We start from the raw sequence: 16,281 nt of genomic DNA, 5'->3' as shown, positions 1-16,281 counted from the left end.
GTTAAGAGTGGGCTTTGTGACTGATATTAGCAGAATTGGAGGAAAGTCAATATAGGGTAATTGGGTATGAATTATGATCAGCATAGATTATATACATTTACAAATTTGCCTTGAGAACCATTATGTTGTATAACATTATTACATTAGTAATACAGAGTGAGCCTCCTGTGGACCTGCAATTGTAAGATACTTAACTTGGTTATAGCTTCAAGTAGGTCAAGAATTTACAGGTAGTAAGGTTGTAGTGATCTGCCGGAGTGAAATGAAATACATACCTACATACTAGGCAAAAGAGTTTGATTACTTTGGAGGAGGTAATGAGGACCATATCTTCATAAGTAAAGGAAAGCCACTTTGAGAACCATATGAGAATAATAAAGGATGGTCAAAAAGTTATAAACCTCTGTCTTCAAATTCCAGCTGTTATTTCACTGCATCTATCAGTCTTTACTGGATCAAGAACTGTGGTCTCCACAGAGGACTTTCTCAGAGCTTTCTTTAAGAGCTCATGGGGTGAAGAAGATCTTTCATCTCATCTTAACATTTCCTGACTTCCATGTACAAACTAGGATTTGTGGAAAATTCATTGGGACTCTGAGAAATGGGATTGGTCAATTTTTGTTTGAAGATCATCTGATCAAATTCCAAGTATGTCACCTCCTGCACTTCTTGTCTTTCAGGGTCCTAGGAAGTGGTAAACGTTAATTGATGTTGTGTGCATGCATTCTTTCAGAGAATGAAGGATTATTAAACTGTATGGAAGATGGCAGACTCAGGACATTACCTGACTGTTCAGTGTTGTTCTCACATCAGAGTCTTGGTCCATGATGGCTGCATTGTTAAGGGATAGAAGTAATCAAACACACAATAAAGGACTTCTGCACTCTCATTTTAAATCCAAAGTGCTAGTGAGATGTATGGTAAAAACCCAAGTTTGCTCACCTGTGGCAAATTAGAATCAGATTTTCTGCTGCTCTGTGTTCACAGTCACATCCCACACATGGTGTACCCTAATAATTCTTTCTTTAGCATATTCTCTCTCCCCCTTACTCTCTTTTGTAAAACCTTATCTTCAATATTAGTAGATGCTTTGGATGTGAAGATGCAGAAGATTCATTGAAGAATTAGTCAGTGGTCTGAGAGTTGAGGGGAAGACCAAGGACTCTATTTTTCTCTAGAAATCCCTACCTCAGTTTCCCTGTCTTTGCAAAAGTATCATTTGTAAATGCAGAAAACACACCTGTATTTCTCCAGTCTTGGTTCCTCACACTACTCAGTTGACACTCACTGGCTTGTTCCCGTGATTTGCTCTTTTTGTCCAAGTAACAAGAGTAAAGCAGGATGATGGAGAAGACAAGGATCATAGTCACTGACAGGCCAATCAGAAAATACATGTTCCTGTGATTATCTGGAAGAAGACATGAACCTAATAAGAGGCAAATCTTAGTGTCCCCATTTTGACAAATTGCATAATATTTATTGATTGATGGATAATTGATACAAAGCTACTTTAGGACATGAGTTTTGATAGAGAACCCACTAATAATGGAAAGAGTATTAAACTGACTCCTAATGACTTATCGTTATACCCATATATTAATTCATTCCTCATCTCTCATCAGAGGAATTTATATTTGTAATAGATACTGATTAATGAAGCTCCCCACAACTTCACAAGTAGAGCTGAGCCCAAACAGGAACCCTAGAGTTTTTGGTCCCTAAGTTTCTGCAATGGAGAAGAGGAATCATTTACTTACTAGTTTTGAAGTGTGATTCTGTGCATGAAGTGCAGTTTCTTGTCGAGTTTACTAGAGAAGGGGATAAGAAAGGGAGAGAGTTCATCAAGAGGCTGTCTGCCTTCCCCTTATGGAAAGTCCTTCAAGTTTTGTCAGTAACCAGCTCCCACTCCACCTCTTAGTGCTGACTCTTTAGAGATATAGGATTCTATTATGTAGTTTTCTTTGTGGATTTTCTCCTTGCATTTCAAGTTGTGATGAGACAATAGGAAATATACGTGAGGAAGAGATCAGGAAGACTGTACCATCTCTGATCTGCCCAAACTGATTGCAATCTTGTCTCTAATAAGTCTGTCCTGACTTTTTCTTATTCTCCCTGGATACATACACATCCCAGTGTGACTGGCCAAGCAGCATAAGGATTGTTTGGGAGGCTCCTTGTCTATTATTTTGTAATCTGATAGCCATTCTCAAATTCCATGTCTTTTTAAAATAGTTCTTTAATGAAATACAATTATCTCACTTTCCCTCTCCCTTTCATCTCTCCATCCCCTCCCAGGTAACCTTCCTCCAAGTTTTTCCACACACCCCTCAAGTTGAAAGCCTATTTTTATTTTATTAATATTGTTACATGTTTATAGACACACACAAATATATATATATATATGTATATATACACATATATGTAAATGTGCATCTTACTGAGTTCATTGTTTATATATGTACATATATATGTGAATATTTATATTATAAAATAACTCCCAGCAACCTATTTCTGTAGCTGCCCAAGATACTTTTTCTCTATCATCAGTACAATGATTCTCAGACATGGCTTTAGTATTTCATTAGTCATATATATATATATGGCTTTCATACCTGTGACAGGAATGTACAATGGGTCACTCGGGGTTGACCACACATGGGAAGAGTTACTGAAAGAGCCATAACATCTATAGGTCCCTGCCTGGATCACATAGCCAAGATGGAAATTGGCCTGGAATGTGTTATTTTGGCTCTTAACTACAGGCAGCCCATGTCCTTGAAGCACTCCTTCCCTGGACAGATGGAACATGTCAAACTGATGGTCAGAGATGCAGGACAATGTTATGTTCTCTCCTGACATCACCACAGGGTCTATAAGGGCTGACAGAGAAGGTTTCTTGTATAAACCTGGAAGAAAGGAGGCAGAGACAGTTAGAGGGGCAGTTCTTTACCAGTTTTTATTTCCTCCTCATTTCTCTCTACTCCTTCCTGGTCTCTGATCTCTCTCTGTCTGTCTGTCTCTGTCCTGCCTTTATCTCTCCTTTTTTTTTTACTTCCTGATTTTCCCCTCTTACCTCCTACATTGTTTTATAGTGGCTGTGAATTCAGTCCTGCAACCATATATTGTACCCCATTTTTTGCTTTTTGCCAGTGTCTGCCTCTATATGCATTAGTTCATACCATCTGTGTTTCTAAGTTTGTTTTCATTAACTTTAATATGTTAACTTTATATAGCTATTGAATTCCTTATGAAAATTTCTTGTATATATAATACATAAGTGTATTTTCTTTCAATAAAAACTTGAAATTAAAATATAATTAAAAATTTCCTGGCCTCTTTTTCTTTAAGCGATGTTCCATATGTATTTATATGTGTAATGCTGATCATATTTATGCTGTTATTCTCTCTTGTCCATGAACTTCCACTGATTTCATTCTGTTCTCTTTCATCCTTCCAGTTTTTCCAAATGTTTTGTCAATCAATTCTGTTAATTAGAAGCACTGATTATTTTGTTTTAATTAGAATGCAGTGTAATGGACTTCATTAAGACATCCTCAGACAGTTCTTCCTGGTTCCCTCACTTGTACCACCTTTGCTGGTCCTTTTCTCCTCATTTTCTCTTCCATGGCATATGTATTCCATCTGTTTCCCCATCCCTCCTTGTAAATCTCCTCCTCCCTCATGGTTAGTTTCCAGTTTCATAACCTATAATTCCTTCATCCTATGTATCCTGATAATCCAGAATCTGACTTCATTCTAAGTTTTTCATATTCTATCTTGTCTCTTTTTGCATATCTATATTAATTAGTCTCTCTTTTCAAAGCACAGAATCTTCTATGAAATGTGTTTGTTTCCCTTGATCAGGGGCCATGATGATCTTCCTTCTCTTGTTTCTCTTAGAGTGTGTGCTGTTCAAGTGTGACCTATCACCTGCCACCCTGGTTTTGTTTTGAAAAATACAGCATTTGCCATTACTTATCCATCTCTACTTTCAAGTCTTCCATTCAAGCTTAAGACTTTCTCCAGGTTTTCTCTTCCCATACATGCCGTGCTTCCTATTTCCTCAGCCCTTTATATCTCTGAATCTTCCTCTCGGTCCCTGTCTGAGTTACTGTGTGCATATATTTCCATGTCTCTGCTTTACTTGTGTCTGTTTATCCCAGCGGGCACCCTGCAGGATTTTTTCCTTCAGCCATCCTCAATTGTCTGATTAACTTAGACCATGAACTGACAACAGTTTGGTGATATGGAGAGCAGACAGTGACTGGTGATCTACTCAGGTACCTGAGGTAATGCTATCCTGGGATGAATAATGTGTCAACCACAAGAAAGGAAGAATGACAATGTAGACAGAAATTCTAAGGGGTCATCTGTACCAAGACTTCAGGACTCCTGAGGAACCAGCTCCACCCATCACATGAACTCAGGTCAGACCCATAATATGTCTATGTATTCTTGCAGATGTCCTGTGTCAGTAGAAGACAATCAAAATCCTGAACTTCAAGGCCCTTGAACATTAGGAAAAGGACTTCATTGTCTTTTATTCATGTCAAGCTCACCAAGTTGCCTCTTTCTCCTTACTCCTGGTTATAACTCCTTTGATTTCCCTGTAGCTGTGCCTTCCATTGTAACCAGTGTTTTTGTATCTCTGTTTTCATTTTCCATGTCAGTAATAAACTCATCAAGGCTGCCTGTCTCTACATTTCACACCTCATATGCCCCATGACATCCCAGGACTTGCAATCTATAGAATAATTGCTCTGCATCACAGAGAGGATGAAGAGTAGATAACAGCCTCTTACCTGTGATCTTTATGTCAACAGGGTCACTGGATTCTGACCACTCGTATGGTGTGTCAATGTAAGAACCATAACATGTGTACGTCCCAGCATGGTCAGGTGTCACAGGACCTACTGAGAAGGTGGCATGGGATCCCCCAAGATGAGATTCTGCAGAAAGCTGAAAAGAGTCCTTGATTAACTTATTTTTGTGTAGAGTCAAAATGAAGTTGCCAAACATAATCTCTGAATGACATTCCAGGTTCACCTTCTCTCCTGAATTTACCAGGAGAGTTGGTAGGGCCAAGAAGAAAGGCTTCCTGTAGATTCCTAGAAATAAAGAGATTGTGAGTGTGAGCCTGACTCCAATCTATGAATCCCAGAAAACCTACGATGTTTCACTCCTTCACCTGTTTTTCCCATCAGTGTCCCAGTGCCCTTGTCTCTGTTTATGTTAACCTTGTGCACAGACTCCTCCATCATTCTCTGAACATTTACCACTTCTGTGACTCTTGACATTTTCCCTTGGCTTGTTGTGTGAATGTGTCTGCCACTATTGTCCCTTTCTAAGTTCTGGGAAGGCAGAAAACATGGCAACCTTTTTGCCACATTCCTTCATGAGTCCTTTTGATGCTACTTTGGACTAAGTATGATCATTGGCAAGACAAGAGGGTTAACAGTGAAGGTTGGTATCAGGGAATATCTTCTGGCATTCTCTACAGATCAAACTTCTGTAAAATCTGACATCATGAGCATTATTTCCTCCCAAATATTACCTTCCTGACTTTACTGACCTCTGCACTTTCCTGACCAGGTCTTTATTTGCCCTTGACATGGATTCCTGTATTATTTTCCAGTCACTACCATAACAAATTATACAAACATGATTCTTAAAAAGAACACGTGTGTTGTGATGATCAAAATTATGAAATAAGCCCAAATAGCATAAATCAGTTATCCACAGAGACATGTAATCTAGCAATCCTTTGCACTTGGACCCTTCCTCCACTGTCAGAGTTAGCAATAAATTATGTCCCTCATACTGCTTTGTTTTGCCTACAACTGCATTTTTTTCTTATTTTGTTAATGTTCTTTTTGTTTTTTGGGTCAGGATAATTTAGGACATTCTCTCATCCTGATGTCAATTTGCTAGTCCCTGAATTCCATCTCCAACCCCAATTTTTTTGATTTGTTTAACACCCAGGAAGTGTTAGGGACAAGAAAGTGCATGTACTTGGTTTTATGTTATGGCCATTGCACTATCCAATCCCCTGTGTTGGATATTCTTTACAATGATGAGACTCTGCCTAATATTCCTTTGAAATTCTAAGATTGGGAGGTTTGGGGTGAATGAAATGACACTCAAAATACAGAATCTCACCTGAAACTATGATCTTCAGAGGGTCACTGTGTGATGACAGTTCACTGGTGTATTGATGATTGTTACAATAGCATCTGTAGGTTCCAGAATATTCTGGAGTTACAGGACCCAAGACATGGTTCTTTTGGAATATTCCTTCATGTAACTGAGGCAAAGCAGCCCCATGTTCTTTGTACAGCTTGAATGTAAAAGACTCATTATGAGTGCCACAGATAAGAGTCAAATTTTGTCCCTGAGCAACAACATGGCTTGGCAAGGCAGACAGTGAAGGCTTGTCATGACTTCCTGCAGAAGGATGGACACAGTAAAAAATATAGTGATGCCCATTCATCCTCAAGAGTTGAGCCTCAAATTTTCATGGCTTTGGGGTCCTATGTATAACACTTTTTTTCTGAATTGAAACATCCCTGTTTCAATGAGAGAGGCTGAGATGTTCAAGTAGTAGACAAATAGTGTATGGACTGGAAAGCAGAAACTTCCAATATTCAACAATGGCCTTTCCCAGATCTATAGAAAGAATAAGTTACTGGGCCAGCTGAGCTCTTCTTGTCAATATCTAAGACCTGCTGAGGTGAACTCAAGTTGTGCACAGATCTACAGGGTTTTGGTTTTTGTGATAATCACACATAGTGAGGTGTGCTTTAAGTAAAGCTTTGATTCATTCCTTGCTTCTGAAAATAACCCTGTTATCCATGCTACTATTAGTACTCTCTGTAAACTCACAGATTCACATATTTGGATTCTGGTGTAATTATTGTTTGCTCTGTCATAGGTTTCCTTTATGGGGTGAGCAGATTTGTATTTGTCACATCTTTCCAAGGAAAGTATCCAGCATAAGAGGATCATTTTCTTGTAAAGGGAGATCCCCAACTTAAAAAAAATATTCTTGTGGTATATCTTTCTATGCTAAGATATGTTACCTAAGATTTTTGCTTAAGTATTAAATAACAAAGTATATTTGGTCATAGAAAAATGTAATCTCAAAAGAAATTATATCAGATGATTAGAGGAAAAGATTCATTTGTGAGATGACAGATAGGAATTGTGGCCACTAATATGACAAAAAAGGAATGCCCTTGATTTACATTGCAAATCTAGAAATGTCACAATACTCAGATTAGAATCACATTGTGACTTTTCCAGACCTAAGGGGTGAGGATGAGCCAGCCCATAGGACCACAGAATTGAGGAAATCCACAAAAATAGGAGGGATGAGTCCTTGGAAGTACAGTGTCCCTAAGGTACTCTTGTACAGAGTTTCATTCACAGTGGTTATACTGGCTCAATTTTTTACACTGAGAGTGATAAGTTAGAGGCAGAGATATAGCTTTTCTACCTTTTCAAAGCTCCTAGCATGAGAAAAATTGAAAACATAGTATTGATCTGCTACTTGGATCACTTGGTGATGAAAAGGATTTGTACTCATGATTGGATAGCCCATGCATCTTGTTCTATGCTCTGTATCTACATGGTGGATGTTCCTGAGGAAAGACACAATAGCAAAACATTGCAGTGAAGACAATATGGACTCCAGATAGTGAGGACATCTTGCAACATTGCCCTGGCATAGGCGATTATGGACCCAGTGAGAAACTGTCCCTGATTGTAGAGTAATCAGTGATCTTACTGAACCAGAAGCCAAGGTAGCAACAACATCTGATCTCAAAACAAAGGATGAAAGCTAGTCAAACAGCAGAAATTGACACCAAGGACATCCTGTACAGAATTGCAATCAATTTGCCCAACTTCATTCCCAGGTTATACTAAATAGTAAAGGTCTATTTACAACCAAAGAACTTCTGCATGTGGCAGAGGAGGTGGTTATCTTTACTATGCAGGTGTGTTTGTGTCAGAACTTAAACATGAATCAGAGAAGTCAAACAACAGAGAACAATGGTTAGATTCTGGTAGTGAGAACAAAGGAAATGAAGACCTATGGAGCCCATAATAAATAATTCACAATGGTATTTTTAATGAAGTGATAGAATTATAAGAAACCATGACTAAAGATTTGGAGCTATGAATCACAGATGAGGGGAAATATGTTGCAATTTTTTTCTGGATCTGGGTTACCTCACTCAGTATAATATTTTATAGTTTCCTATATTTTTCTGAAATTTTCATGGTTTCATTGTTACTTACCACTGAATACTATTCCAAGGTGAACATGTAACATATTTTTGTTATCCATTCAACTGCTGAAAGACATTTAGGTTGTTTCCTTCTCCTAGCTATTGAGAATAGAGCAGCAAAGAATAAGACTGAAAAACATCCATGCCTTAGTCTGTCAGGTTATTTGTATAAATGCCAATGGGTAGAAATGATGCAAATATAGTTTTCTTGTATGAAAGTTTTAAGACATTATATTATAAAGAAAAATATTTTATAAAACAATAGACATGATATAGCTATTTAGAAAAGAAACTGCTAGGATATTTTATACTATTTGGAAATGAATCATTGAACAACATAGAAATTTTTGTAACATCCCTTTTAGGTAAACAATACAACTACTGAATTGGAAAATGTGTGGGCTAGCCTATGTCTAAGTAGGAAAGGATCTCGCTGCCATGCCTGACTTTCTGGAATCCATTGCTGTGACTCATATGGTGAGAGGAGATAGATAACTGATTCCAGAAGGTTGTTCTTTGACCTCCACACTTACACAATACAACATGTATATACAATACAACACACACACACACACACACACACACACACACACACACACACACACACACATGAAAACGCATTCATGTAGGTGAACATGGGAGGTCCTCAAGTAAATGCAAAATTTAAAAAAGTTAATAGTGTTTCAATGGTATACTTGATTTAATAGGGGAATGAGTGAGCTTACATCAGACATTATACAACCTGATGGATAAATACAGAAACTGAATGAAAACATAATGAAGAAGAATGACAGGATTTTTTGATACTACCCAAATACCAAATTACCAGTCATAAAAAAATCAAGAATGTATGAAGAAATAGAGAGGTTTCCCTGGATGTGGAGGGGAGGGATGGAACTAGGATGACTTTAGACAGGAGATGAATATAACTAATATACACTGTATTCTCAAAAGGTAATAAAATGTTAAAAGAAGAAATAACAGCACTAATAAAAACAAACAGACAAAAATGTAGAGAAGAAAGTATAGAGTGTTCTTGAACATGGAGTAAAACTTACATGGTCAAGTACAAAAAGATCAAGTGACTCAAAAGAAATTCAACCCAAATAATAATGACCAGAAAGCATACAATTATCATAAGAGATCCTGAAGTCAGAATGATAAAAGAAGCAACGAACACACAAGGGACTTCCAATATAGCTCATGGCAGACTTCTGAGCAAAGACCTACAGGCCTCAGGATGATATATTCAATAAGGTAAGTTGAAAAAAGAAAGAGAGACATTGCCTATAAATGTCAGCAACACTGACCTTCAGAAATGGAGAAAATTAATTTCTTAGAAAAATAGTAGCAGACAAAGTTCATCACAATAAGCATAGGAAATGCTATGAAGTTAAGCTGAAAGAAAGGTGGCTAATGAGTTACATGAAAACATATTCATGTAGAAAAAGCAAAAGTAGCTCAGTAAATGCAAGCCAATATAAGAGTTTGTAATAGTGTGCTGGTAGTATACAAATTCTATCTGTAGCACAGATGTTTGAAGAAAAAATAATAACTTCAATGGTTTGTCAAATGACCTTCAATACATATTCAAAAAGTCAAAAATTATAACATCAAAATCTCAAAATATGTGGGGGTGGTCAGGAGAGAATGTAACAAAAGGGAAGATTATTTTTTAAAATATTGATTACACTCTAGGTGTTATAGACCACTCTTTTAATCATAGCACTTGGGTGTGTGAGGCAGGCCAATATCTGAATTCATAGGCAGCCTATTGTATAAAGTGACTTCTTAAGATAGCAGGGTTCCACAGCAAAACCCTCCCTCAAAGAGCCTCCATGGGACTGGACTACACCCTCTGCATAAGCAAGACAGTTTTGTAGCTTGATCTGCTTAAGGGGCCCCTGGCAGTAGGATCAGGATCCAACCCTGGAGCATGAGGTGGCTATATAGAGCATACTACCTATGGTGGGACACCTTGCACAGCCTTGATGCAGAGCGAGGGGCTTGGAGCTGACTCAACTGAATATACCAGGCTCTGCTGACTCCCCATGGGATGCCTTACCTTATCAGAGGGGGGAATGAGGGGTGGATTTTCCAGGGGAGATACTGGGGAACAGGAGTAAGGATGAGAGGGAGATCTGTGGTTGGTATGTTAAATAAATAAAAAATTATTAATAATAAAAAAGAAAGACCATAAAAATTTATCTGGTCAAAGTTGGTGTCTAACTCAGCCAGGGGCAGTTTCTGAGAGTTTCTGGGAGATAACTGAGAGGCAGGTTTTTCGGGTCTTACCTTTCAAGTTCAGAAAACTCGCCAAGGAGGCACTCACAAAAGCCACCAGCCAACATTCTGTGATGCTTTTTCTCCTGTCAGAATGAAACTTATCTATTGGGAAGAGTAGTATCTCAAGGTTTTAACGATGGACTCACCTGCTTGTTTCAAGGTCCTCAGGACTAGGAAGAAGCCTGGAAAGAAAAACTCATGATGGATCATCTATTCCCTTCCAATAGCCTGGTGATCGGAACTCCCTGTCTTTGTTGGGCCTCTTTAGAGTAGAATCAGAGACCATTTAGTCAAGGTGAACTCATGCACCAAACTCCATCACGGATGCCAATGTTTCTGCTGTGGATGGATCCAGCCTCCCAGGACAGTATTTCCATCCTGTTACTCCACACCCACCATTCCCAGCAGGACTCACCAGTACACACAAGGTTCATGATCCTTCTGTACAGCATGGTGCTGCTTTAACTGACAAGAGGCAGAGCCAGAATAAAACTTACAGGATGTCCTGAGAGGCTCAAAGCATCTACCTGACCACAGCACAGAAAGATTACCAACAGGGCACATCCGCCCTCACCCTTATATTTATTGACTTTTTTCTGCACAAGGTTTCTCTGTAGTGCTGGCTATCCTAGAATGCACTTATAGGTAGTCCAGGCTGGCCTGAATTCAAAGGTCTACCCTAGAGGACGTCCCATGGGCTTGGATTAAAGTTGTGTGTCCCCATCCCAGACATCAAAAGTGCTCCCTCCTTTTTCTTTGGCATTAGAGGACCACAGCATCTTGGAAATTGTTCAAATTTCTGCTCTTCAGCCACAGCATTTATCATGATTACAACTGTGTTTTGCACCCTGGACCCAACACCTTTTATTCCAAATAATCAAATTTGATTATGGTGCTAAGCATTTGTATGTTGTTGCTTTTTAAATCTGAGACTCATTGCATCCTCTTGTGTTCTTTGCAACACGTGCAATGAGGATTCACGTTATAACAGCAATCCCAATGTGTCAATCAAAATTGTTAAGCTGGTAATAATCTAGTGTCAGGTTATACTTGTTCAGTTTCTTACTTGATTAATTGTGTGGTTTCCCTAGAATAATAAAATTGTACGTATTTTCAAAAATCAAAGAAATAAAGAAAGTATGCTTTAACTGAAATTTGTTTTAATACATAGTATTAAGATTCTTTAAAAGTTTCATTTTAAATTATGTGTGAATACGTACATGTCTGTGTGATTATGTACATGTGATTGCTGGTGCCTGGTTAGGCTAGAAGATGGCATTGACTGGATCCCCTAGAGCTGGATCTCAGGCTGTTGCGAGATTTCTGCTGTGGGCATTGGAAACTGAAGTTGTGTTCTCTGCAAGTGAAGAACACATTGCTCACCTCTGAGAGATCTGTCCATCTCTAAACACTTATCATTCTTTACCCCAAGTCCCAGATATATACTTATTATGTTGTATTGTTTCACTTCATTGTTGAATGGTTGACATGAACATTTCTGAGAATATCTAATATGTACAATTTTACAAGTTGTTTCTGCATTTTTTTCAGACAGTTTTATTTTATAGGGCTTATCCCTGACTCTAAAGCACTTGCTCTTTACTTCAGTAGGACATGTTAAATAAATGACAATGGATTTCAATTGTAGCTGAAGTTTTCCTGTTCCCACATGACTCCCATGGCCCTGTGGCCACTTCGACCCAAGTAAACACACAGAGGCTTATATTAATTAAAACTGTATGGCCTAATGGCTCAGGCTTCTTGCTAGCTAGATCTTACATCTTAAATTACATATTTCTATAAATCTATACCTTGTCACGTGGCTTGTGGCTTATTGGTATCTTTACATCTTGCTTCTCATAGTGGTGGCTGGTAGCATCTCCTGACTCAGCCTTCCTGTTCCCAGAGTTCTCCTCTCTCTTTATCCTGCCTTTACTATACTTCCTGCCTGGCTACTGGCCAATCAGCATTTTATTTATCAATCAAATCAGAGCAACACATTCACAGCATACCCAGCGATATCCACAGCACTAAATAAAAAACATCAATATTCTTATGGTGTATTTTTGGAACAATCTGTCAAAGTACAAAAATCTGCAAGAGACTGGAAAAAACTGGGAGTATTTGAAAGGGGGGCAAGGCCACACAAAACCTGGGAGTGTGGTATGTATTTACAGTATTTACTATATGATATATTTTATTACATTGTTAAACTGTTCTTCCTATGTATTACTCTATATTTCTATAGTTAAAATTTTACTAATAGATTTTTCAAATGTATTATAATTATAACACATCTTCTTCCCTTACTCCTTGCAGTTTCTCATATATAACTCTTTTGTCAATTCACTTTATCCTTAATTACCTTTATATATCTGCAAATACACAGAGACACATTTAGATATTTATATTCTTAAATATCTAAACATAACCTGAAAATCTGTATAATGTCATTTATATGTATATTATTTTCAGCCTAACTACATTTCTTGGAGATGCAATTTCACAGTAAACTTCCTGTTCCTCTGGTTCTTACAACTTTTCTTCCCCATCTTGCATGATGTTCCCTGAGCTTTAGGTGTAGAAGTTCTGTTGTAGATAGATCAGGTAAGCTGAGCATGACACAATCACCTGTTATCTATATTTTTATTAGTTTCTGTTTTTGTAATGGTGTTTGTCTGAGGCTAATACAAGTTTGTTTTTGATGTGTTGTAAGAGCTATATTTATCTGTGGGGACAAGGATACATATTTAGATATTTAGATTGTAATTAGGAGTGATGCTTATTTAGTCAAGTTGTAGTTTTTGTTTTTTTTCTTCAAGGTCGGTAACCACACTAGCCCTTAATAGTTGATTATATTTTCAGAACCAGACAATATTTTCTTGTATTTGAGCAGAACTTAAGTCCAATTAAACAGTTACTATCTACCTCTAAGATGTATGAGTTACTATTGGAGTCTTAGAGTTATTGTGCCATACTGGTCATGAAGAGACTAAACAAGGCTTCAACTCTTCATCTTCAGAAATTTTGAAGCATTAGCAATAGCGTCTTGGTAATGGTTCTTGAAGATAAATGGTCCAATGTGTCCATAGGACTAGCTTTAAAAATAATTGCTTGTCTATGGGAAAGATGGCTCAATGAGGGATAGACCTGCTATGTATGTCTGGTGACATGGGATCCATTCCAGGAACCCACTTAGAGCTGTAGGACAAATATTGACTCCACAGTGTGGTCCACTGACCTCCACATGAGTGATAGAAAGCACCATTATTCTACCCCTTCTTAATGGTACCCACCATTAGTAATAAAGAAATAAATTGCATAGGACACAAATGGCAATACTCCAGTAGTTCCATTGTTGCTTCAAGAAGCCAACAGGAGGTGAGTGAAAATAACTTGAATTTTTTGTTTTCTTTTTCTTCTTATTAAAAATGAATTTTTCATGTAATACATCTTGATTATGGTTTTCATTTGCTCTACTCCTACAAGTTCCTCCACACCTCCACTCCAATATAGATCCACTCCCTTTCTGTCTCTTCTTAGCAAAATCACAGGCTTCTAAGGGATAATAATAAAATATGACAAAATAAAATATAGTAAGAGAAAACAAAAACAATCACATCAGAATTTGACAAGACAAAGAAACAGGAGGAAAAGTGCCTAAGAGAAGTCACAAGAATCAGAGACCCACTTATTTGCACACTCAGGAATCCCATTGAAAACCCTAAGTTGGAAGCCATAATATATATTCAGAGGACACTTGTAGGCCCTGTGAACACTGCTCTCCACTCTCTGAGTTCATATGAGCTTTGATCACTGTGCTTTAAAGCATAAGTTCTCAACCTGTGGGTCAGGACCCCTTTATAGTCAAATGACCCTTTCTCTTGTGTTGCATATCAGATAACTTGCTGTAGTTAGAGTTTTTCTGTCTGGCCCAGTCAGGACAAATCTCTCTTACCCGCCAGTCCCACAGTCGCTCAGACCCAACCAAGAAAGCACACAGAAACTTACATTGTTTAAAAACTGTGTGGCCGTGGCAGGCTTCTTGTTATCTGCTTCTTCTATCTTAAATTAACCCATTTCTGTTAGTCTATACTTTGCCACATGGCCTGTGGCTTACCAGTGTCTTTACATGTTGCTTCTCATGGCGGCAGCTGGCGGTGTCTCCCCCCAGCCTTCTACTTCCCAGAATTCTCTTCTCTCTTGTCCCGCCTATACTTCCTGCCTGGCCACTGGCCAATCAGAACTTTATTTACACAGAGCGATATCTACAGCACTTCCCCTTTTCTTTTTTTTTTTTTTAAGGAAGGTTTTACCTTTTACATAGTACAATTACATATAACAAAACAATTATCAAGCAAGAATTACAGTTACAATATTAAAGAAGATAACCTATCTATCTTATATTTGTGACTCTAAGGTTTTATATCTAATTTATCTTTTATCATAACTGAGGAAATTATAACTATCTAGTCTTCAACCACATCAAAGACCTCAGAAGGATATATTACCTGAGAACTAGGAGAAGGATGAAAGCATTTTTCGGGAGTCTTGCAAGAGTAGACAGAGGCAGCTGGCAGCCTGGCCAGTCACCTAATGTTCCTTTGTAAAGTTGGGGCATTTTTCTTCAGCCCACAGGTCTAGAGTCTCTTGGTCACTTTTTTCAGTGTCCTGTAGAATGTCTGGAAGTTTCCCCTGCGAAGCAGGAACCTGAAGGACCATTTTGTCAAGCAACGTTTAGTGGTCACCTTTCTATGGGTCCTGCACGTCCAGTCGATCAAGCAGTCCATACAAGAACAGTTTCTTGCCCAAATGGCTATTTTTGCCAAGGTGAAGATAAACTCCATATGAAGTGTCTTCAATGCCCATCTTCCTCTCTGAAGTAAAACGGTGCTGCCAGGAGCAGACATGTCTCACTGTCAAGGAAGTCTAAATTTTAAAAGTATTTTAAATGCCATATTCTGTAGGTCTTTGAAGTATTTGAAGATTACCTATCTATCTGAAATATGTCTATGTATATCTAGAAGACTTAACTAACATGGCTACGAGTATGATTATCATAGATGACTAATTATTAATCTATTTTTAATTATCCATTACAATTTAAAATGAGCTATACAAACATAATTACCTTAAACACAAGTAGAAATATACACACAGTATAACAAAATTTACTTTAAGTTTGTATCAATAGACTAAAGTCTATACCAATGTAAAACATTTTAAATGAGTTGTTGCTCGCATTTCTCTGGTCACCTGCCAATCTCAGCTTCTTGCGAATCCTTCCTGAGAACTGCATCTTGACCATAGCCTCAAAATGCAAATGACTATCCTTTAAGAAGTCCTGAACTTTATCCTTGGGCAAAATATTGAATCGAAATCGAAGCAGATCCATTTCTTGCTGAATAAACCATCGTCTAAGATCTTCAGACTGGCAGTATGCAAGGCGTAAAATAAAGTGGGAAATGTGATCCCTCCTTCGTGGCTCATATTCATCTTCTAAGTTCTCTCTGTAGGAAAACTTGAGTTTTCAAATCTCAGCCTCCAACTTACTCTGATACTGTTCTGTTCCTTTCACATAACTCACACCAAGATTCTCAACTGTTTTCAGCAATTTAAGTCTGTCTACAGACAAGCTTTCAAACTCTGTCAAAGATATGTTTTCAGAAGGTGGCTGTAGGTAGAACTGAAGGCTGTAAGGGTA

The 16,281-nt window shown here is 38.0% G+C and overlaps 1 protein-coding gene across 1 annotated transcript; it reads right to left on the bottom strand.

Moving 5' to 3' along the window:
• Window positions 1-537: 537 nt before the first annotated feature.
• On the bottom strand, window positions 538-15,972 carry LOC118591523 (killer cell immunoglobulin-like receptor 3DL1). The gene is made up of 8 exons (XM_036199901.1): window positions 15,834-15,972; window positions 6,160-6,444; window positions 4,803-5,108; window positions 2,613-2,906; window positions 1,758-1,796; window positions 1,283-1,408; window positions 785-831; window positions 538-684 (listed from the first exon to the last, which is right to left on the bottom strand). The coding sequence occupies exons 1-8, from the start codon at window positions 15,970-15,972 to the stop codon at window positions 538-540; spliced, it is 1,383 nt and encodes a 460-aa protein (XP_036055794.1).
• Window positions 15,973-16,281: the final 309 nt, after the last annotated feature.

The sequence above is a fragment of the Onychomys torridus genome, chromosome 1 (genome assembly GCF_903995425.1).
Source record: "Onychomys torridus chromosome 1, mOncTor1.1, whole genome shotgun sequence".
In the NCBI taxonomy this organism is placed as follows: Eukaryota; Metazoa; Chordata; class Mammalia; order Rodentia; family Cricetidae; genus Onychomys; species Onychomys torridus.
Note: the sequence above shows the minus strand (reverse complement) of the source record. Positions and strands in the feature narration are given on the sequence as shown.